The 24,471-nt window shown below is 38.7% G+C and overlaps 1 protein-coding gene across 2 annotated transcripts in view; it reads left to right on the top strand.

Annotated features, from left to right (window-relative positions):
* The window catches only part of PTPRK (protein tyrosine phosphatase receptor type K), a 406,781-nt gene that overhangs the window by 332,631 nt on the left and 49,679 nt on the right, over positions 1-24,471 (top strand). For both annotated transcript variants that reach the window (XM_081312601.1, XM_081312600.1), the window contains exon 14: positions 16,880-17,018. In XM_081312601.1, coding sequence (XP_081168727.1) covers positions 16,880-17,018 — 139 coding nt within the window. The remainder of the gene's footprint in view (positions 1-16,879; positions 17,019-24,471) is intronic.

Here is a 24,471-nt window from a genome sequence, read left to right as displayed (position 1 = left end):
TTTTTTAAGTTTCTGAGGAATAAGTGAAGAGGATGAAAACAAAATATTATAATGGATCTCCCATATCAAAAATACCTTTTGAAATCCAGGTTGGGTTGGTTTTTTTTTTTTAGGTTTCTAATGCTAGAGGGCTGTAGAGATTTCTGCATGAGCAATTATTTTGGGGCCTCTGAAGACTTGATAAGTATTTTAAGATAAACTTCCCAAGGCTTTATTGGTTCATTTTAAGTATGTCTCAAACATTTCAGCTTTGCTTTGACTGAATGAAAAAACTGGCATTGATTTTATTAGGATCTAAAATACGAAGATTTTTCCATTTTAGTATTTAATTAAAATCACAACTAACATTGTATGTAATATGTAAAGAAAGCCACCAAAAGTATCACAAAGTCTAGATAAAAGAAAGCTTCTTTTAATTTTCCCAGACAAAAAGAACAGAACAAACCATCCATTGCCCACAAATTTGCCCAAAGAAAGAGTAACCTGCTATGACTTGCAATTCTAAATCTGCCTATGGGCCTCAAAGCCTTGGAGGAAGCCTCCAAAGTTTCTCTAGGGTTATTTTCAGGAAGGGACACTAAGACAAATAGCAGTGAGGGGGAAAAAATGAATTCCTTAATGTCTTACTGACAAGTTGAAAAGTCACATTTGTGAGTCAAGTTAGTATCTATCTAAAAGTCCTTAAATAACTCTAGTGCAAAAAATGCAGTTCTTTTCACAAAAAATGCTGCCAATGAGACAGCAAGTGGACTGAAAACAGACATTATAAAGCCTCATGTGCAGCTGTTGTGAAAAAAACACACACCCAAATTTTAAGTATCACCAGACAATTGGGTTATCGTTTCAAAGATATTTTCTTACCTAAACAGAGAAAAGGAATGATCATGGACTGACAAAACAACAACAACAACAACAACGGGAGTGGAAGTGACTTCCAAATCCTTGCCGGCTTCCCTATTGAATTTCCTTGTGGGAAGCTTGCAATTGATATCAGAAATGTCCCTTTCCCTTCCCTTCCCTTCAGGCAAGTTAGTGGGGGAGGGAGCAAGGGATTGTGGGACTGGCTGAAAACTTTAATGGAACTCTGAAAATGAAGATCAGGTGATGGATCAGGGAAGGCATGGAGGGGGTGGCTTGCGTCAGGAAGTCCATCAGGGTACACAAGAAGTGCCATTCATATTTTTTAAGGTACATGGAGGGGTAATGTGGATCAGGGAGAAAGTGTGGAGGTGTGCAAGAGGTGTATGGGAGAAGACATGCAGGGGTGTGTTCAGCACAGGTAAAGAGAGCATGGACTGGTAAGAGTGCACAGAGGTTCATTCCTCCCTTCCTTCTGTTTGAAGCGGGCATATAAATAGCTGCTGCTAGGTTGGGGAGGAAGTGAGGGATTGTGAGACCGACTGGGAAACTCACAGAATGTTGAAATTGAAGATCATGTGACTACAGCAGCAGCCAATATCACAGACGCAGCCACCACTTCCCCAAATTTTATTCCCTCAGGAATCATAGGTCCCAGATTTTCGACACAATCAGTAAGCTAGCCCATGTGGGGTACCTTGGTTCACAGAGTTAATATTTGCCTTTTGGGCACCATTTTGCCCAGTTAAAGGTCATGATAACACGAGTTTTGGTAGATAGGTAGATAGATAGAGGAAATACAGTAAAACTGCCAATATACACCTCTAGGTGTAAACATATCTGGGATACTGTTTATGTTTTTTGGCAATGAACCTCAAAAAGAAAAAGGAAACTAAAAGTATCAGGATTTAAACAGTATCTACATGAGGAGAGGTTAGCTTGCAATCGTATGGTATTTCATATCTAGCAATTAACTACATATCTAGCTATCTCAGTAAAAATATAATCACAGCAATTGGAAAAGGGTATTACAGAATTCTGAGGAAGAATTCTATTAGAAATTTGTTCATGATATACACAATTCCCAACTTCTCTTCAGTGTGGTTAGACATCTTTGAAGATTGGTGTCTATTTTCCCATAGGATATAAAATATTAATGCATACTTTTATGTATGTCGTGGCATGCCTTCTAGTATATTTCCCAACAGTAATACATTCTTTGTGGATTTATTTTTATTCAAACAGAATCTCCTTGAAACCAGATTTGTTTTTCAGCTTCATAGTGGGAATTGTTTGCCAAAAATAAATAAGTAACAAAATCTGTTTCCAGTATGTTATCTATTATATTTAACCAGTTAAATACCAGGGCAGTTCTGAATTCCGTTCATAGTTCCTTCATAAACAGTTATACAACAGAGCTAGAGTGACTGACGTGTTAGCTGAATGTAGGTATGCCTGGTTCTGTAGAAGAGTCAGCCTTTTACTGACTTCTTTAATGTAACTTTTTTCGCCATGATCTCATGATTCATACATACAGATCTATGTTGTTGTTGTTGTTGTTAGTTGTGAAGTCGTGTCCAACCCATCGTGACCCTATGGACAATGTTCCTCCAGGCTTTCCTGTCCTCTACCATCTTCTGGAGTCCATTTAAGCTCACGCCTACTGCTTCAGTAACTCCATCCAGCCACCTCATTCTCTGTCGTCCCCTTCTTCTATTGCCCTCAATCTTTCCCAGCATTAGGCTCTTCTCCAGTGAGTCCTTCCTTCTCATTAGGTGGCCAAAGTATTTGAGTTTTAGCTTCAGGATCTGGCCTTCTAAAGAGCAGTCAGGGTTGATCTCCTCTAGGACTGACCGGTTTGATCGCCTTGCAGTCCAAGGGACTCGCAGGAGTCTTCTCCAGCACCAGAGTTCAAAGGCCTCAATTCTTTGGCGCTCAGCCTTTCTTATGGTCCAACTTTCACTGCCATACATTGCAACTGGGAAGACCATAGCCTTGACTATACGCACTTTTGTTGACAGGGTGATGTCTCTGCTTTTTAGTGTGCTGTCTAGATTTGCCATGGCTTTCCTCCCGAGGAGCAAGCGTCTTTTAATTTCTTGACTACAGTCCCCATCTGCAGTGATTTTGGAGCCCAGGAAAATAAAATCTGTCACTACCTCCAAACACCCATCCCACCCCACCCCCACTGCCAATCCTCAACAGAAATGCTCACAACAATGAAAACCTCAGAGAGGAGGAAGAGCGCCGCCGAGCGGGCAGGCAGGTGTCTTGCTCGGCTGTGGCTTGGAGGGCACTTTTTTCAGGGCCATTGTAACTTTGAACAGTCACTAAGGGACTACCTGTACTTCATCACTTTTTTTCTTATTTTCTTTTTTTGGTCATCAAATTTTTGACACCTTGCTAGGCGTCTGGTGGTACTCAGATGTTGCCATATCCTGAAAGTGGTACAATGATTGAAAAGGTTGAAAAGCCCTGGTGTAGCACCATTGCAGCAGGAATATTATACTGTTGCACGTGCCTTGAGAAGAAGAGGAAATGGAATCAGTGGCATCTAGAAACAGTAGTCTTGACATCAGTGATTCCAACAGTGGTAGAGCCAATGACCTCTTCTCTGGTTGAGGAAAATGCCTTTAACCACTCACAGTCTCCCAGGTTCAGGATCAGCTACCCTATCTTAAGCAGAGGCAAGAAATAAATATTCAACAGCAGAAACCAGCCAACAGAAGAGCCAGTGCTGAGAAGCATTTTGCCAGAGCTTTGTCCAAGGTGGAGGCTCAGCATCATTGATTTATGGCCTCACTCCTTAGGAGCAGCTATTAAGAACAATTTTGCAAGCCACAGGTCTGTCATGCTTACCTTGCTGTGCTTGGACTTAAGAGTTCTGGATTCTGCCTCACTGTGTTTTGTGTCTCTTTCCTTGGACTCCTGCCTTTTTTATTAGGTTACTGGTCTCAACCCGTGCCAACCTTGCTGACTACATTTACAGTTACCCTCTTAAGATAATGGTAAAAAGGACTCTCATCTTCTAAAAATTCTGTCTGAGTTTTGCTTATCATTGAACTGTGACAGGCATTCAACTTGCTATACTGTTGGCTGGCAGCCAGCAGTGTCACACAGAAAAAGGAGCTGCTCTGGCTTCAATCCAATTCAAGATATTGGTTTTTCTCTTTAAAGCCCTGTATGGCTTGGGGTCTGGGCCTTTCCCTATTAAATGAGAAAGAATTTGTAAAATAAATGCAGTTAGAGACCTTACAATGCTTTGATTTGAATTCAAAAGCATCAAATGCCCAAACGTTTGGGAAGCGTATATCCAAAATTGAATTATTGCTTATGCATCACACAAAGATTAAAAATAACAGGGAAAATAATTTACAAGATGAACTGAAATATTTATGGACATAAATGCCCATCTATATTTTTAAACTCTATTCAAAAGTATAGGTGCCTCTGTGTGCTTATGCATGTATTTGATATATTTTATTTTGCCTCTGATAATCAGTGCTCAAGTTGAGGTCCAAGTATCTCCTTTGGATTCTTTCATTTCTCTTTTGGATTCAATCATTTTCTTTTGGGTAGTCTTCATTCTTACAATAAACAAATTGGTTGGATGGCATTCTCTCTGTCTCGAAATTCAGTAATCTTGTCAAGCACCCAGAAATCCAATTAGTACAAAATACTACTCCTTCACCAGTCTTTTTCCAAAGGACATCAAGTGACTCCTGTGTCAAGCCAACTTCTATGCCACTGACATCTTGCCACTTTAAGAATCCTTGTAGAGTAAACGAAAAAGAATATTATTCATTATTCCAAGTACTATTGCCTAACATTCTTATAGTGGAGACATCACAGTCGGGTTTTCACTGTCAACAGCTTACTGCCTTCATGTAGATTAGAAAATTCGAAAGTCATGTCATACTCTTTGGACCCCTCACTCTCCACATCAAACATGAATGCTGAAATAGCATGGATTGATTGGTTTGTTTTTTCTTTATTTAATTTTTTAGCCACCCACCCAACATGTAACCACTAAAAAGCATGAACAAAATTATAGAACAGCAGTTAAAACGTATCACTTCCAAGGCAGTTCATACATCCATAATGAATTAACACTTAAAAACATCTAAAACCTGATACGTCGGCTGCACCGGACTGACACTGGAAACTAGGACTAACATTTAGGATGTTCTTTTCACTGGAACAAACTATTAAAGCCATAAGAATAAGACCACACTGCGGGCTCACATGTTTTCAATAGCAGAAGACAGAGACTTCAGCTACCCAACTTTGTCCCTTTCAGTATGTTCACGTCTTAACCAAAAGACATTAGCCTTTCAAATGGAAAATATCATTTCATACCCAAGGGGGTTTTACTGTATGTCTCACATAGTCTAGATATCTGTAAATGCCAGCCTGAAGGCTCCAAGCAGTACCTTTGATAAACCCCCCTCCCATTTAAAAGTCACCTGGCTTATGTTCAAAGTAAGCGGTTACATAACAGTCCCTGGATTCTACTGTCATTTCACAGGATCACCATACTGAAAAAAAATTCTTGTTGCTTTTAAGAATTGCTTTTACCATTCTTGGCCTTCTAAAGCAGGGGTGTCAAACTCAAATTCATTGAGGGCCGCATCAGCATTGCGGTTGCCCTCAGGGGGCCAGGTGGGTATGGCCAGGGTGGGCGTGGCCTACTGTGTGGGCGTGGCTAGAGTGTGTATGGCCTACTGGGTGGGCGTGGCCAGCTCTACATCGTTTGCGTCAAGGGTGCCCATGGGGGCCTGGGCAGGAGTGGGACAGATCTGAGAGTCTCTGGCGGAAGGAGGGTCTCTGGGCCAGGGCCAAGGCAGTGGAGGCCGTTCCCTCACTGTTTCCAGGGTGGCTTCGTGGGCCACATGAAACCACTTTGCGGGCCGGATCCGGCCCCCGGGCCTTGTGTTTGACATGTCTGTTCTAAAGGCTAGGTTTCTTTTTTTTTACCAGTAGTTTTACAAAGGAAAGTAGCTACCACCAACTTTTACTATGAGCCATGCAATCAGTCCTTTCTCTGGGTAAGAATAGTCACCCATGTATGTGAATCACAGAGAATTATAATGAAGAACTGGTTTCAGAATTCGCCAATCGTTGCAGTTCTTCAAGTTGTCATCTCCTACCTTGCTTGATGTCACTCTTTCTTTGAATCCACTTTGTCTTTCTTAGGAACTGAAGGTATTTGACAGTTGTGTGGTATAATAGGGCAGGAGGAGCACCAAACATTTCTGTCGGTTCTGACAGTTTACAGAGAGAAGGTCTACAATGACCAGTTGAAGAATTGCAGTTATAGATTCTTCCTCAACTTCAGATGACTGAAAAGGCATGCATTCATTCAAATTTTCACAAATGTTTTGTAAAACTTTTTGGTATGATAACCAAAAAATAACCACTTGACATAATAATAATAATAATAATAATAATAATAATAATAATAATAATAATAATAATAATAATAATAATAATAATAATAATCCTTTATTGTCAAAGTACAACATGTGTACATTGAGATTAACTGAGCCTCCCCCCATGCTCTCTCCCCCCAACACACAGTGACAACAAACCCTCCATCCTTCCACACCATGTGAACCAACTACACCACACACCGGCCTCCCAAGTCAATTCTGCATAAGATTATGTCCCATTTAAAAGCCTAACAACCCACGGATAAAAGCTGTTTTTCAGCCTGTTGGTACGGCTGGCTATATTCCTGTATCTCCTACCGGATGGTAGGAGAGTAAAGAGATACTGTCCAGGGTGTGAGTCATCCCTGAGAATCTTCCTCACTCTTCCAAGGCAATGAGCCCTGGTGATGTCATCCAGTGGTGTCAGGGAACAGCCCACAATGTCTTGTGCTGTGCTCACTACCCGCTGTAATATACAATTGAAAGGCAGCACAATATATTGAGATTTTTTTTAAAGTTGTGTGACCTGTGAATAATAAATTGATCATGTGTACAGATAAAAAAAATGTACGTGGTGCAATTGTACTTCTGAAAGCCTTGAAATTATTTAATGACACCTGAGGTTTAGAACAGTCAAATTTAAAGTTCTTTTTTTTCATTCCTGTTTAATAATATTACACCATAAATGAGTTTTCTGTTTAATTATTGTCTAGATAATAGAAGGATTACACAGAGCTGCATGCATACTTCATCCCTTTGTGTCTGTTTTTTTTTATTATGATGATGATAACACAAAAATCTTTAATGCTGATAATGCTACCCATATGTCAACTGGAAATCCACAGAATCAAGAAGATAGTAATATACTCAGGAAGTTAAATGAAGTCCTAAGCCTGTGGTGGTGAACCTATGGCACGCAGAGCCCTCTCTGTGGGCATGCGCACCATCACCCCAGTCCTTTTTGCTTTAGGCCTCCACCTCCATGTGCAAAAAAAATATGTTCAATCAATCAATCAATTTCAACTTCTCGTGGGGAAAAAAAAGATCTCGCAAAGTTGGAATTGATTGGTTGGACTTTTTAGTGCCACCCAGTCTGCTGTTACCACCGCAGCCATGCACACCCAATGGGCCACGCCCACCCGGCACCCGATGATATATAAGTGGGTTTTGGGTTGCAGTTTGTGCACTCAGTCTCTAAAAGGTTCTCCATCACTGTCCTAAGCCATGTTAGCAGTTGAAGATACTTCAACCACAGTCTTAATACTTCTAGCTTCTTAACATACAAAATACTGGCTTTCCATGACTTACCTTATTATATCTGGATCTCTTAAATCATTTAACTGGCTGCTTCTCTTTCTCCCTCCCTTAGACAGCTCTTAGACTGAAAGTGTAGCACCGTGGCATCTGTGCTATTGCCCCGAGTGCTATTCGTATGTGTTACAATCAGTACAGCTTTTCCTTAGATTTATGTTTCTGGCATATGGACAGCTGGAAGTCATTTAAGGAGACCATTGCATGTCCTCATTTCTCCAACATAATATCCCTATCCACAAGACATCAATTTAGATGTCTTCCCCTTTTAGAATCATCCATTTGATATTTAATCAGTGCGGTGAAAATGGCATTGAATAGAACAACACCCATGTTTATACATTTTTTTTAAAAAAATATTTGAACGTTGCAGCAGACTTTGCAGATATTCAGAAGGCTTTACTTAACCTGCTGTCCTGGTTTTCTGAACGTGCATAGCTGTTGTTGTTTTTTCCTTTCTAGACTTTTGCCAACATTCAGACACGATAGTAATGTAAAATGTAAGATATTCGAGAATTGTGTGGGTTTTTCAATACACTTGTTTTTTTCACACTTCCACAAATGCATTGTTTCTATGCCAGAAATCTGCAGGTGTTATAAAATCGAAATGGGTATGCCTATGATTCGTATTACTTGGCAAAACTTTATCTGGTTCTGTTCTTCTCCACGCAAATACATTGACTTCTCTACATTTAATGTCAGCGTTCTCTGCATGGCTTATGGGTAGGTAGTTTATTGTAGAATATGTGATGTGCCTTTTTATATGACTTTATAATGTTTCAACTACATTGGTTTACTGTCTTTATATTATTTATATTATTTTTAACTGTGAGCTATTCAGAGTCATGTATTTAGATGGGCAACTATAGCCTTTGATGAGATTTCTCTTTCTCTCTGAAAAATAAGTTACTTAGTTCTGTATAGCCCATGTTGTTTTCAAGATCTGGAAAAGAATGATTCATCTTGATTACCCAAAATAATGATACATATAGTATTCAGAACCAAAGCAAAAACATTTGGTATTTTGCTTTTTTACACTGCTGTCTGAGGGAATCTTATTTATGTGTTAGATGGTGGTTGGGCAGTAACTAAATTTCCATTATGAAAGTGTTTTGCAGAGCCTGAAGTAATAGTTCCATTTGTTTTCTTCATATTACTCCATTTTCCTATTTTTCCTCCTAATTTAATCTTTCACCTTCACATAATTCATCACACTTCATTAGTTCCCTCTGAGAACAAGTTACATTTCCCCTATACCAGCTCTAGTAAATAGGCTGAAAATTAGATTTTTGTACCTATAACATTCAGTCTCTCTTGTGTCCTGTGGAACTGACTGCATTCCTTCGGCAATGAATCAATCTTCTTTGGAGAAGTTAATGGATGACTTTCCAATTGTTTTATATTAGTCTAATCAGATTTTCTATTTCTATCCATCAAGCTGCCTTTTTTCACTCCTTTCCCAGTTCTCCTAAATACAATGTCTTTTGTGAAGCATTTCTTGTACCCTTAATAGATTTGCTTAAAAAAAATGTTTTCCCATTTAATGCTGTACTGATCTCTTCCCCCCTCCCCCACCCCCAATTTTATGCATTTTTCCCATCTTTTAATACATCTCCTTGAACATGCTAAATAAACTGCTCAGGGGAATGTTGGTCATTTAACTTCAGCTCTGAGCTCAAGGGGAAAAATGGTAAATACCTATAGGATCTTGTTTATTGCTGATAGAGAAAATAAGAAAACAGTTTACAAGAAAAGATTAGATTTTAACATTGCTGTAGAATTCCTTCCACTATTTCCAAAATGCCTTTTCTAATTTGTCACTTGTAAGGGGCATTTTACTCCAGCAGATAAAAAAAACATTTAGACATGGCAAGTCTTGGGTATAGTAGCTTCCTCTGCTATTTGGTATGCAGGCTATTAAATAAATACAATGTGTGATGATTTTTTAAAAAAAAAACTGAATTTCAGAAGAAGAGCATACAAAACTCTATTTTCTGTATGGGAAATTTCCAGCATGAATTTGCATTTTGCTGCCTTTTTTGGGGGGTGGGGGGGATTATGGTTGCCTACTTAATATATTAGTCATACATGCCTAAAATGTGCAGATCACATCCTGATTTTGAAATCCAAATGATAATTTATCATTCCTGCTCTGAATCTGCCTTATACATGCAATTTAATTCAGAGGATCCTTTGGGTTTAGAAGAAAGTATAAATAAAGAAATATTGGACGAGATGATAGTGGGTGGTTATAATCTAAGGCCCCAAATCATAATGTAATTGATGTTATACACACGGGTTTTTCTGAAAGGCATGCCTTGCAGATAACGAAAAATATGTTAAACCAGATATGTCAGAATGATTTCAAGATGAGACTTTAGTATGCCCAAACACTATTCACAATCTCCTTACTGATTATATTAGGTCAGCAAGATCAACAATCTTAGACGGATAAGCTTTACGAGTTTGTAACTGAATGTATGATGAAGCTTTGAATCTTAATGGTATCATGTCACCCAAATGCACCTTGGCATTTTGCTTAGAATGTGGAGGCAGAAGATACACAAATGTAAGTTACAGGTTTATTTAGAATAGAGTGAAAATTGAATCATGGATGAATTCACTGTTCTTTCAATTTGCATAGTTTTTATTCCTTCCCAGAATATGGATACATTTTTGCCATTCAAGACAACATATGCAGAAGATCCAGAAAAGAATCTAAGCGCACATATTTTTCTGCAGTTTTTTCTCTGAACTGGCCATATGGGAGATCATATAGGAGCTTTAATTTAAATAGCTCCCCCAAAAAAGGGATTGTGGATAAAATTAAAAATGTTTTTTTTCTTCAAAACAGCTCGAGCTAATTTAAATTCCATTCTATTAAGGCTTTATTAAGGCATGAGCTTGTTTAATCCAGAAAAAAGGGAAATGTATAAGGTGTCTTTGCATTTCTGTATGTTCCATGTTGCTCAATAATGAATTTGTGAAATCTACAAATTATAATTTTGAAATACTGATCTTCCCCCCACTATCCAGAGTAGTGTGTGATGGTTTACAATCCATAATTTTAATGATTTCAATAAATTTTGAAGCCATTAAACCTCAGTTCAAGCAAATGCAGAAAAGCCATACGTTCCCTCATAGCTCCAAATTATAAATGATAGCAGCAGCTAGATTCTAATGAAATCTTCCTTCCTTTGTTTAATCAAGTTTCCACTGTGCATTTCTTTCAAAAAGATCTGTTAATGGGCTTTCACTCATCACGAGCAATAGTACTTTAAAGCAAACTGTTAACTCTGTAAGATACAGGATGTTCGACAAGGATAACAATTCAGTTTAGAAACGAGCAAAACCAATAAATATAAGGGCTACTGTACATAGTCTCTTTCTTACAAGAGCTTTAAACCGAAACAGAACAAGTTTAGCGCAGAACAAATCTTTCACAATTTTTTGAGGAGCACTGCAGTTGAAAAAACAGGGTATACTTAAAGATGGAGGAAACAGAGAATACACATCAACATATGCAACCAAAAGAAGAGACCTTTATAAAAGGGATATGAGCACCTTGTCCACCCAAGTATCTCTCCCACAATACCAATGAATCCCCAGCTTGCTTTTCTCAACATCTTTGTTTATATGTAGTTACTGAAATGATGTATGCGGTTACCCACATAATGACTCTGGGTAGCTAATAAAAAATTAAAAACATCAAAACAAAATAGCTAATTAAAAAAATGTACCACAATAAAGCACAGGGAATGCCAAGGATTAGGTTTATCCAATACTGTAGCCCAGGGGTAGGCAACCTTGGCTCTGTTATGACTCGTGGACTTCAACTCCCAGAATTCCTGAGCCAGTACAGCTCAGCTTGGAAACCTCTCCCTTTCCCCTCAGCATGGCTGGCTCAGGAATTCTGGGAGTTGAAGTCCACGAGTCATAAGAGAGCCAAGGTTGCCTACCCCTGCTCTAGCCCATTGTTGAGGAGAAAAAAAAAGAATTTTTCCAAATCTTGTTGGCTTTTTTACCTTATCAAAAGCCAACAGGATTTGAGCCACCTGAATTCCTGGAGGTATACTATAGATTGAGTGACAGAAAAACTCCACCCCCTGGGTCCAGCTAGTTGACATTGTTTTAGAGAAGCCACCCAAGGCATGCCCACTCTGCTGGAACCTGCCAGAGGCAATTTGAGACTTGGACGACCCATGGATAATCTGGCCTGAAGGTCTGTAGAGGTAGTAACCAGCATTTTGAATTGCATTTGGAAACTCATAGGGAGCCTGTGTTAACTTCTGATGCAGTGATGATACTATGGTGCATTCATAACTACCGGGACCAATGCATTCTGGATTACATGCACTTTCTAGGAATCTAGGTGGTCTTCAAGACAAGCCCCATGTAAAATATATTATAGTAGTCCAAATGGGAATTAACCTAGACCCGAGTGACTGTGAGCATATTATCCTGACCTTAAAATGGGCACAATTGGCACATAATTGTCTCTCTTTTCCCAGCTGAGTATCTGCCAGCCTAATAGTGGAAAAAGAATTACATTTAGGCACTCTTATTGTCACAAAGTACTCCTTAACAAGGGCTCCTATGCACGTTCAGTTGGATTTGCTCTTTGTTTTCTTCCACAACACACCATCTACCTAGCTCATCTGAAAACGAGAGACTCTTTGGAATCCCCAAGCAGATAAGAGTCTGCTCCAGTGTGATCTAATCCAAGATCATTCCTATATCAAAGTTAATTATATTAAATTTTATTATTATATTATCAAATAACTAATAACAGATAGTGTCACCCTAGTATCCCAGATACCCTCTGGAAAGATTCATTTTTACCTATTTCCAGAAAGCAACTAAAAGGAAACTGGCCTCAAACTTAAGTGGGAGGCCATTCTATAACAAAAACACCCTCAGTGAAAAGCAATGCTTGCAAGCCTTACTAGACCGTCAGCTCCCAGAAGTGGGGTACAAAAAACAGTTTCTGCTGGAGTTATTACATCAAAGTAGTTAATTCTGGGTGGTCCTGTAAATTTCTAGATGCAAAGCCATTCGAACCGCAATTTGAATCATACTTGGAAGCCAGCTGAAAGGCAACGCAGGGCCAGCAGCACAGGTGTAGTGTACTTATTGAGCACCAGATAATACATATCTGCTGCATTTTGAACTAACTGCACGCTACATACAACATATTGCAGTTATCAACTTGCATAGATATGGAGGCATGAGTTACTATTGTGACATCCACTCACCCTGTACAAATAGGTATCATCAGCATATTCGTGATACTATACTCCAAAATAATGGATGATCTCTTCAGCAGCTTCCTAGCAGAGAGATATGGAGGCTGAAGGATATAAAAGGCCAGATTCTAGTGGGCCTTTTAAGAAGAGGTTTCAATGCTATGGGCAATGTGCTATCCCACAAAGAGTCATTGACCACTTCCCAACTAGTCATATCTCCAGACCCAAGAAATTACCTTGAAGGAGAAGGATTAAGCCCACAGATATCACAGGCTATGCTGGGAGATGGCCTCTTCATATCACACTGTCACACATGCCAAAGGAGTCCCAAATAACATGACTAGATGTTGTCATGATCATCACTCCTCCTAGATACAGTCAAGGTTTCTCCTTGAAAATAGGAAAAATTAGAAAAATCTAATTTTGTAATGATAGAAAATAGAAAAAATAGCATTTAATTTTGTAACAATAGAAAGTAGAAAAATAGAAAAATCTAATTTTGTAAAAATGGGAAAAATAGCATCTAATTTTGTAACAATAGAAAATAGAAAAACATAAAAAAATTACAAATACTTAAAAATCTTTAAGGTGTGCAGGGACCCATTTCTTGGTTAATTTAATGGCAGGTGGCACATTATTGTCTACTCTGTTTTTAGTTATTGTATTCTGCATCTCTGATTTACTTGCAAGCTTTTCTCTTTTACATATATTTTAGCAGAGCTTATTTGGATAGTTGCCCTTAGCTGCAAGTGAACAAACACAATATGTGGTACTACACCTTGCAATTGCTGTTGCCTTCCTGGTTGTTGTTTTTTTTAAACTCTCGGGAATTTGGTTTTCAGGGAAAAGGGGTGAACACTTTTCATCTATTTTTAGTGTTTCAAATATCTAATGGCAGTTTAGTAGAATTCTACTGAGTGGATGGAAAGCAGGCATAAATCGTTATTTAGCCTAAATTTTATATTCTTTCAGAAAATAAGGCACTACCTGCACTGCAGTAGCTCATTACAGGTATTCTGATTTGTTTTGGTATCTCTAATTATTTCATGTATAATTCATGTACTTGGATTAACGAACAGTGAAAAATCAGTTACAAGAAAGGGCATGTAGCCAACTAAAATCCTAGTATTATATCTAGCAAATGAAACTGATATTTTATAATCATAATCATAATAGTAAAGTTGGAAGGGACCTTGGAGGTCATCTAGTCCAACCCCCTGCTCAGGCAGGAAACCCTATACCATTTTGGACAAATGACTGTCCAGTCTCTTCTTAAAAACTTCCAGTGTTGGAGCATTCACAGATTCTGGAAGCAGGTTGTTCCACTGGTTAATTGTTCGAACTGTCAGGAAGTTTCTCCTTAGTTCTAGGTTGCTTCTCTCCTTGACTAGTTTCCATCCGTTGCTTCTTGTCCTGCCTTCGGGCGCTTTGGAGAATAGCTTGACTCCCTCTTCTTTGTGGCAGCCCCTGAGATATTGGAACACTGCTATCATGTCACCCCTAGTCCTGCTCTTCATTAAACTAGACATACCCAATTCCAGCAGTTACTACTATTGAGCAAGGTACCACCTATACTATACCTGTACATTTGGTTTTTCTTGCCTAAATGTAGAACCTTACTTTTTTCACCACTGAATTTTATTTTGTTAGATAGCGCCCAGTGTTCAAGTCTGTCCAGATCCTCCTGTATCTTAAGCCTGTCTTCTGGAGTGTTGGCTATTCCTGCCAGCTTGGTGTCATCTGCAAATCTGATGAGTTCTCGATCTATCCCCTCATCCAAATCATTGATGAAGATGTTGAAGAGCACTGGGCCCAGAACAGAGCCCTGGGGCACCCCACTGCACACTTCCGCCCATGTAGATGAGGTTCCATTGAGGACCACATGCTGAGTACAGCCAATCAGCCAGTTATGAATCCATCTGGTGTTGATGCTGTCTAACCCACATTTTTCAAGTAGCAGGTTGTGGTCTACTTTATCAAATGCCTTACTGAAGTCCAAGTAAATTATATCTACAGCATTCCTCTCATCCACTAATTTTGTCACTTGGTCAAAGAATACAATAAGATTTGTCTGGCATGATCTGTTTTTGACAAACCCGTGCTGGCTTTTAGTAATGGTTTTGTTTGTCTCTAGGTGCTCGCTGATTCGTTGTTTGATTATCTTTTCCAGAATCTTCCTAGGTATTGAGGTCAGGCTGATAGGTCTGTAATTTCCCGGATCCATTTTTTTCCCTTTTTTGAAGATGGAAAGTACATCAGCTCTCTTCCAGTCCTCTGGTAGTTCCCCAGTGCTTCAGGATCTTTGAAAAATATAGTTCAGTGGTTCTGAGATCATATCAGCCAATTCCTTGAGAACCTTGGGGTTTAATCCATCTGGTCCTGGTGATTTGAACTCGTCTAAGCTGGACAGGTGCTCACCATTTTCTTGCCTATCTTAACTTGTGTTTCTATTCTGTTTTTTATGTCACTATTTTTGACAGGTTGGTCTGTTTTCTCCCTTTGTGTAAAGACAGATGCAAAAAATGAGTTAAATAGTTCTGCTTTCTCCCTGTTGCTTGTCACCTTCTTGCCACTTTCCCCCACTACTGGACTAATCATTTCCTTAACTTTTTTTTCTTGTTTTTTACATGTTGAAAGAAGCTTTTTTGTTATTTTTGACTTTGGTCGCAAGCCCTAGTTCATTTTGAGCCTTAGCTTTCATCACTTCGTCTTTGCAGGCTCGGGCTATTTGCTGATATTCTGACTTCATTATGTGCCCCTCTTTCCACTTTCTATACTTGTCCTTTTTATCTTTCAATTTATCAGAGAGTTCTTTATGCTGGGCAGGATCTGGGCAGGATAGCCTAAAATAGGGGAGAGGTCCTAAAGCTCTTCCAACGATTGCTGTCAAATATCATTTCTAGCATCCTTCCCCATTAGCCATGTTAGTGGAGAGTATTGGGAGATTCAGCAATATCTGGTGGCAACTGGTCCTTAAAATATAACACCAAAACAATAGAAGCCTGTTAGGGCATGGAGACTCATTACTGTTTTAGAATTATTTAATAGCACGTGGCTAGGTAGATGCAGAGAAAAATGGGGGGGGGGGGACATGAGGTTACTTTTACCAATCAAATGGCAAATTCTCACTTTAACCATTATTTGAGTGTAAGCTTTTTTCAACTTACAGGAAGTGCAAGTTAAAGCAGTCCTAGATATTCTTACTCTTGAAGGAAAATGTATGCCCTAATAGCAACAGCACTTACACATATGTACCGCTTCAGAGTGCTTTACAGCACTCTCTTAAGCCAGTAGTGGCGAACCTATGGCACTCAGAGCCCTCTCTGTGGGCACTCACGCCATCGCTCCAGGCCTATCTCCCCCCGTGGCCCCCTCCTCACCAGCAGCCCCCCCCAGAGGAGAGTCTCCCCCCGAGCACAGCCGGCACAGAGCAGCACAGCCAAGGACATGGCAGCCGGGCAGCAGGGACAAGACTCTGCCCTTGTGCCCCGTTACACACAGATGATGCTGTGGGGTGCGGGCAGAGGGCATGGCTGCCATGGGGCTGCTGGGCCACCTGGGCAATCTGCAGTGGGCCATGGAGGCAGTCAGAGCCCTCTCTGTGGGTACTCATGCCATCGCTCCAGGCCCATCTCCCCCCGTGGCAGTCACCTGTGGGTGGGTGGGAGTGGGCTGGGGAAGGCGGGGCCAGTTTTGGGGCACTCGGTCTCTAAAAGGTTCGCCATCACTGCCCTAAGCGGTTTACAAATGTTGGCATATTGTCCACAGAAATCTGGGCACCATTTTACCAATCTTGTAAGGATGGAAGGCTTCATCAACCTCGAGCCCCGTCAGGATCGAACTCCTGATTATGGGCAGAGTCAGCCTACAATACTGCATTGTAACCACTTGTGCCACCAAGGATCTAATACATCTGTGTAAGATGGTTCTTCTTCCTGGTCCAGTACTACATCAATGATCAGTTGCAGAGCCCCTTTGGATGGGAGCGATGGTTAGAATAGTTCAAGTAACTTTTAATACTGTTTCTCCCAGCAGCTGCAACAGAAGAACCAGAAGTTATTCCAGACCCAGCCAAGCAGACTGACCGCGTAGTGAAAATAGCAGGAATAAGTGCTGGAATCCTTGTCTTCATTCTCATCCTCCTCCTTGTCATATTAATTGTCAAAAAAAGGTAAGTATGGCAAATTTGCCATTTTCTTTTAGTTCAAATAAGTGATAAGAAATTTGTTCATAGATCATTGTAGGAAAACGGTACCAGGGAGAGCATCCTTATCACAAAGTCAGAAACCAATATTCTACTGTAGAAATCTTTTTTTTTCTTTTTAGTATTGAGTTGTACAAACTGTAAAGGTAATGACTGGTGAAATTGAAATAATACCTTTTTATCTTCATAACATTTCTTATATTTTATTAGGTTTAAGCTGAACTTGTTGTTTCAATTAGTCCTGCTTATTCTTTTGTATTATGAAATGTCTGGCCTACTTATCTTGGAAAATATTTTTACAGGCTATGTTGCCTTCATTTATATTTTTATAAGCGATGAAAGTTATAGTTAAAATCACATTACCTTATCATAAATTTTCCATTGGGTTATAGGCCTGCAGACCTTAAAATGCAAAAGTATATTAAATGGTGTCTCGTTTCATAAAGAAAGAAAGAAATCTTAGCAATTTCCAAGTAACATCAAAAATCAATAGCACCACCTTCTGGAATTAGAAGTAATTCTGAAAGAAAAAAAATATCATTTTATTTTTTAAAAAATACATTTTATTGGTAAGTTTCATACACTTTGTTAATTGACACACATTTTCATAACCAACATATGTGACTCAATGAATGATTTTGAGATCCTTTTTTCCTTACTGTTTCTGTATCTCACATTTGGATCAGCATATGGCTGCTTAATATGAAGTTGCTTATGTCAAAAGTGATTTGTTCCATCTAGCCTAGGACTGATGGACTGAGCTACTTCTTTAAAATATCACTTAAAGATCTCTCATATCACCTGACACTTGTGATCCCTTAACTGGAGATGATAAAAATCGTTTGCAGAATTTATGGATTCAGAATATTTGTTCTATCAACCGAGCTGTGGATGTCTTGCTTCAGAGATCCGTTGCAAAATTGTGTTTATTCTAGGCAAGGAAGGAATAAAAATAAGGGTATTTTTGTATCTCTTAACTATGTTAAAGTGAAATGAATTTCCTGTTCCAGTTTTCCAAGTAAGAAAAAAAAACCTAGACAACTGTGCCTAAAAATCATATTTATGTCTTAATGGTTTCCAATAGATTTTTTTTAATTTATTGCCTTTTTACAATGATTCCCCTGGAGATATATAACATGGAGGAGAAACGTCTGCATTAGAACCCTTAGGTATGCTAATAGTGTTTTGTGTTAGTTAGACACATATGTGATTTCTCCCAATAGTGCTTTCACTCTTTTTTTCCTGTTGTGTACCTCTGTGCTTAAAAATAAATGTACATGCTACAAACCAGTTCATAGCAAAATAATGAAAAATCCACTTGTGGAAATTAAGGGGCAGATCAGTAAATAGCTGTCTTTGCTTTTTAGCTGGAAGTTGTCCTTGACAAATGATGAAGAAATGTGATAGTCAGAACTGTAAAGACAGGCCAGTGATAAATGTCCTCAGAATATCAGATAGCCAACAGCTGCTTCTGGGGATGTGACACTTCCTTACAAACCTGTCATAATGTCAGCATTCATGCTGACATTTACACCAAACTGTTAGATCTTTCTGTGAGGCTAACCTGTGATCAATTATAATGGCTTTTCCACTAGCAACGCTGAGGACCCGGTTACTTGTATACGTTTTAAAGCTGCTTTCATAAAATAATTGGGCCAGCAGAGTAAACGTTACATTTGCGAGTGATCATGGAGATACAGATCTTATACTCTGGGGAAAAAAGCCTTTGAGATTTCCTTTAAGTCCAGCTCAAGGAATAGACTGGACATTTTGCAATTCACTTTGCTTAATATAGGGGAGTATCTCTACCTTGGAGATTGGTAAGCTTGGATTCACCATCATTCTCGTGAACTTCAGCTATGATCCACAGAAAGTTTTCAGTTCTCATTTCATTTCCAGTAGGGAGAACACCTCGACACTGTTACAAACTACACTTTGCAGAAGTAGACAGTTAGTCAACAGTATCTTAACTTATGTTGAAGGAGTCATTTTGCAGGGGGTGGGGTGGGGGTTTCTTCCTATTTGAGGAAATCAATTTCAGTAGAAGAGTATTATCAGATGCACGGTCCATTACCTGATCTAGTTCATCAGCATCTCATGTTTAATTTGCATGACATTTTCATAGCTATGTGCCACCTTTCCTAATTTATCATGTCATTAATAAGTTTGCTGACCTTGCATTGTGTAAACCTTTATCACATTGATCTATTTCATAATATGCAAGAATTTTCTCATGAACTCTATTAATTCAAATTAAAAGGAGATGGATGGAAACCTTTCCCATTTGTTACATTAAGTAGACAGCAATTCTTTTGTCTGGAATTTTCACAGAAGTATTATTGGAGAGTGTTATCGGCCCTGAAAATCCCACATTTCATTTTCTTATTTTAGCTGGATTTAGAATTGTTTGGTATTGGATTCACATGTTTCTTCTATGAGTTGATAAACTACCTATAGTAAAAGGTAAAGGAGTCCTTGTAGGTTTTACTCTGCTAATAGTAGCCGACTTTAGGGACAGTGTTCAACTCTGTTTCTTTAAGCCATTGAGCCAGTGCTGTCCGAAGACATTTCTGAGGTCACGTGGCCAGCCTGACATCACACCATAGCACAAAGCATATGGTGAAACATGGATCATTGTTACCTGCCCATCAAAGTGGTACTGATTTATCTATTTGCGTTTACATGCTTTCAAACTGCTGGGTTGGCAGGAGTGAGGCACATGACGGGAGCTTATTCTCTGCATTAAGTGATAGGACTTTAACTCCCAGAGTACAGACCTTCTCCAGCGTCTTTTAAGCCATCGAGCCACCACACCTACACTAACTATAGTATATTGCTATAAAATTCTTTAACACCAAAACCTGAAACATGTTTAAATTAGGTAGTAATTTTTTATTTGATTTAATTTTTTCTAAGGAGAGTAACTAGTCTGATCAAAAAGCCACTCAGTTTCTTTCTTCCCTTCCAAAATAAGCAAGTAAACAAACATCTTTACAAAACACCAGTATTATGTCGTGGGCTCTTGGGCGCAGGAAGGAAGACACGAGGCTGAGTACAAGATGACACATGCTATATTCTTGCTAGAACTGTACTGGAACTTGGGCCACAACTGGCCACAATATATAGTCTAGCCCCTAGGCGGCAGCCAATAGGTTTGAACCCACTCTTGCCGCCTGGGGCTAGCCAATTGCAGGACCGGAGACGGCTTGTCTGGGTTGCTGGAGAGCCATTAGCTGCTCCAGCAACGCATGTGGTGTAACACCACAAGCCCAATACATAACAACCAGTATACAGAAAAGAGGAGAAAGGTTCAGTCAGATGTGCATTACAGGGAGAATCACTAACTAGTCCCCTTCTTTACTTGATCATATCACTCCATGGTGGCTATTTTCACCTAAATCCAGTGAAAATTAGCTTGCAAAAGAGATAAATGAAAAAAAAATTCCTCCCTCCTGAATGTTTAGCTGCTACTATCCTTAACCTGGTCTGTTGTTGGAAGTCAAATTTCCAAGGATTTTCACAAGAAGAGTTAGCATGGGGTCATGTGGCTAGTACATTACCTAGCTTGGCTCTCGGACACCCTTCAAGATCCCTTCCCCGCTGAAAAAACATTGGAAGATAGAGATGGAGATAGATAATGGATAAGTATCCAGTAAGCCATTTGTGTGAGCAGCTTCCCATTGGATTCTTACACAGGTTATAATGATGTACAGTACTTAAATTTATCCTGATTTTCTGATCACCCACTTTTCAAGCAGCTTTTTAACATGGAACTGCAGCCAAAAAACTAGCATCTTTTTTTAGCATAAGTGGAGATTTGAAACCATTTACATTACTAACATTTCCTATCTTGCCCCACACAGACAGAAGCATATACTTTCTTACCTTAGTTTCAACCCATTGGTTCCTGTGATACTTGATTCTTGCACGGAGCTCTTCCTTCTCTTTCTGACTAGGACTGATGTCACTGGGCAAAAGGATCCATCCAGGCCTCCATTTTAATTGGATTCTTAATGAATCCATTCTCCTGTGAATTATGGAAAGTTGTATTTTTGCTGAATAAAGAAATATTTCTTTACGTACATAGCAGCATGTAAACACAATGGTCTTAGAAAATGCTTTCTGCTTTAACCCTAGGGGCTTAGTGTATTCCAGCTGCTATAAAACAATTATATTGATTATAATTCTGTACATACAAATTAGAGATTCCGTTATGTGGTATCCCTTTTGATACATCAACACTTTTAGAAAATTCAGAAAAGTGCTTCGGAATTTCACACCGATTTAACAGCTTTTATTTTGCCTAGCTTTTCAAATTTGAACTAATGGGGGGGGGGACATTGATTGGTAAGCACTTACGTATGATTTCACAAATCAGAGATGTTCTTATGCTTCGCCTTATCATTTTGTGCAGATTTTGAAGTGGATGGAAACTCTATTAGTTACTATAGAGTTTTACAAAGTTACACAGCTGAATTTTAAGAAAAGGGATACTGCATCTCTTGAATAGCAAATATTGTATTTTTTTTTAACCATTATTGAAATATTTCCAAATGTACATCATCTCCTTCCATTTGTTTATTTCTCATCTTTGAAGCTAGGTATGCAGATACCAGTATTTTCAGTTTAAAGATTTAAAAACAGCAGCTGTGCATGTATATATGGGTTTAATATACACACACTTCTACTGCAGAATGCCAGAGGACAGCACATTGGCTGCATTCATACATAATATTAAGCCTCTCTTCTGGTTGTCTTTAATTCCCCCCCCCCTTTTTTGGGGATGAGCTATAGTTGCCTGGTTCTCACATAATACAAATGCCATAATGACTTTATTTGCACATCATTCATCTGAAAACCAATAAAATATTATGGCTTAGCAAAAATTTGCACCTGTATACCTGTACGTAATTGTCTTACAGTAGTTGTTGCTTAACCTGTCTCTGCCACTACTAGTCTTTGAGTTTGTAACTGAAAGCTAAAAGAGAAAAGAAAGAAACTAAACTTTAGAGCACAAGAACTGTACACACCTGTTTTTGTATTTCATAGCATTTAGATACTGTAGTTATCAGTCATCACATTTATGCTGCATGCTGAACTAACATAACCCAATTTGGTTTCCATTTTTTTTTCTGAAATAAATGAAGTGTTAGCATGTCATTTTTCTCTAGTGAACTCCCTCTGTTCTTGAAACCTTTTTTTATGTGCTAACATATTTTTTTTAATTGCATGGCTCTGTAAGGCTAATCAGTGCATGAGCAAGATTGTAATGCTAACCACGAAAACATGAATTTTTAAATTTTTTTAAAACGCACATTTCTCTGCTTTATTGAATGTGACAGAGTCACGCTTTTCATTCACCATTGCTTCTTTTTTCCCACTGTCTGTGATTTGCTTACCAGGAGGAGCTACTATTCTTACTCCTACTACCTGTAAGTAGAAATGGGTGACTTACTTCTTTATATGTTTTGAAGATGCAGTATCCCTTTTCATTAAAACAAAAAAAAAGTCTAGAAATAGGATTAATATTTCACTAAAAATTTCCCATATCATTTTGACAGTTTTCACAGAGCCGCATATAATTTTAGGGTGTTTGCTTTATTTTTAAAGGTGATTGTATTCTAATTGGATGTGGGCTACCCACACATGGACCTTTTTAAAAAAAAATATATCACCACTGTTTATTTATATTCTAAAATCAAGCTTGAGCTCTATATGTCAGACATTGTCTTTTGATGAGAAGGACCATGGTTGTAACTCCATCTTATTTTAGGGAATTGATAGGGAGCCTTGGTGGAGCAGTGGGCTAATGCCTCCTTAAGTAACACCAGCTGCCTGCAATTAGTGCAGGTTCGAGTCCCACCAGGCTCAAGGTTGACTCAGCCTTCCATCCTTCCGAGGTAGGTAAAATGAGGACCCAGATTGTTGGGGGCAATTAAGCTGACTTTGTAAAAATGCCGCTTGGGGGGGGCAAAAGCCCTAATAAGCAGGCATATACATAGAATGAAGGCTATTGCTAAGCACATTGATTTGTGCTTCTTAGATTATAAGCCGCCCTGAGTCTTCGGAGAAGGGCGGGATATAAATGGGATAAAAAAAACATACAGTACTTATTTATTCGAAGGATCTACCATTCAAAAGGGAAACAAATGACTGATGCCATCAGCATCCATTTCCAGCAGTGTTGTACAATGGGAAGTGTGATTCCTATTTTACTCACTGGGAGAATTAGATCCAACTGATCACCTTCTGGTGTTATTGGTGACATAAAACTGAACACATTTTCTACCTCAATTCCTTCTCCCTTAAGGTTCCTTTTCAATTGCTAGCTGCAGTTACCTTTTCTTCTAGGCCAGGGGTTTGCAACCTTGACAACTTTAAGACTTGTGGACTTCAGCTCCCAGAATTCCTCAGCCAGCTATGCTGCCTGATGAATTCTGGGAGCTGAAGTCCACAAGTCTTAAAGTTGTCAAGGTTGCAGACCCCTGGCCTAGGCAATAAAAATATCCTGTGTTTATTACCACTCTGTAGCTAGAAGTAAATATAGTAGTACAAGGAGGTAGAAAGTTATTTTCTTAAATCTCTTTGCTCCCAACTACCGTGATCATTCAGTCATTCTCAGGAAAGTGAAAATAAATTCATATACCCCTTCTGATTAAGACTTTCTCCCAAGATAGTAGAAATAGTTTCAAAATAATGGAAGGTCTGGAGCAATTTTTATATGTTGAAATTTACCATATTTAGAACAGCAAATATGCTCAAAGTGCAATAAAAAGTGCAGTTTTATTAATTAAATTAATAAATTAACCTGGCTAATTAACTTGTGAGCTTTAAAATGGCTTTGACTCTTTAATAGAGAATAAGATTATCAGATATAATAAAACATGATAACAATATATTACTATCACCATCAAGTTAGTAGGCTTCTTTCAGGTCATATATGGGAAGGGACAGAGGTGGACCCTTGACTGGGAAGTCACTGATTACATTATGGAATGCTGATTTTACTTTTCTCTGAAGAATCAGGACCTTCAAGTATATCAAAATATAGTTTGTATTCCAGCTTGAATATCTGGTTGTTGCTATTTTGAAGAGATCTCTCATAGGCAGAATTTAAGCAAAATTAAATATGCCTGTCATATAAGCATGTACCAGCTTGCATTTCAATTATTTATTGGCAAATAAATAGTAATCATTTGCCAAACAGAATAAATCCTTGATTTAATGCATTAATAGGGAAAATGTCAGGTTGGTTTAAAGTATAAAGCGCATAGAATCTAAATGTGATTTTAGGATACCGGTATGTATTTTACAAATGCTTAAAATACCAAATGCGCTACATGCAAAAACAGATGCATTTTGTCCACTGTGTCCAAAATCTGCTAAGTCAAAGTCTTAGTTAAAGCAAAGTTATCAAAAG

Source organism: Vipera berus, assembly GCF_964194415.1.
Source record: "Vipera berus genome assembly, chromosome: 1".
Taxonomy (NCBI): Eukaryota; Metazoa; Chordata; class Lepidosauria; order Squamata; family Viperidae; genus Vipera; species Vipera berus.
Note: the sequence above shows the minus strand (reverse complement) of the source record. Positions and strands in the feature narration are given on the sequence as shown.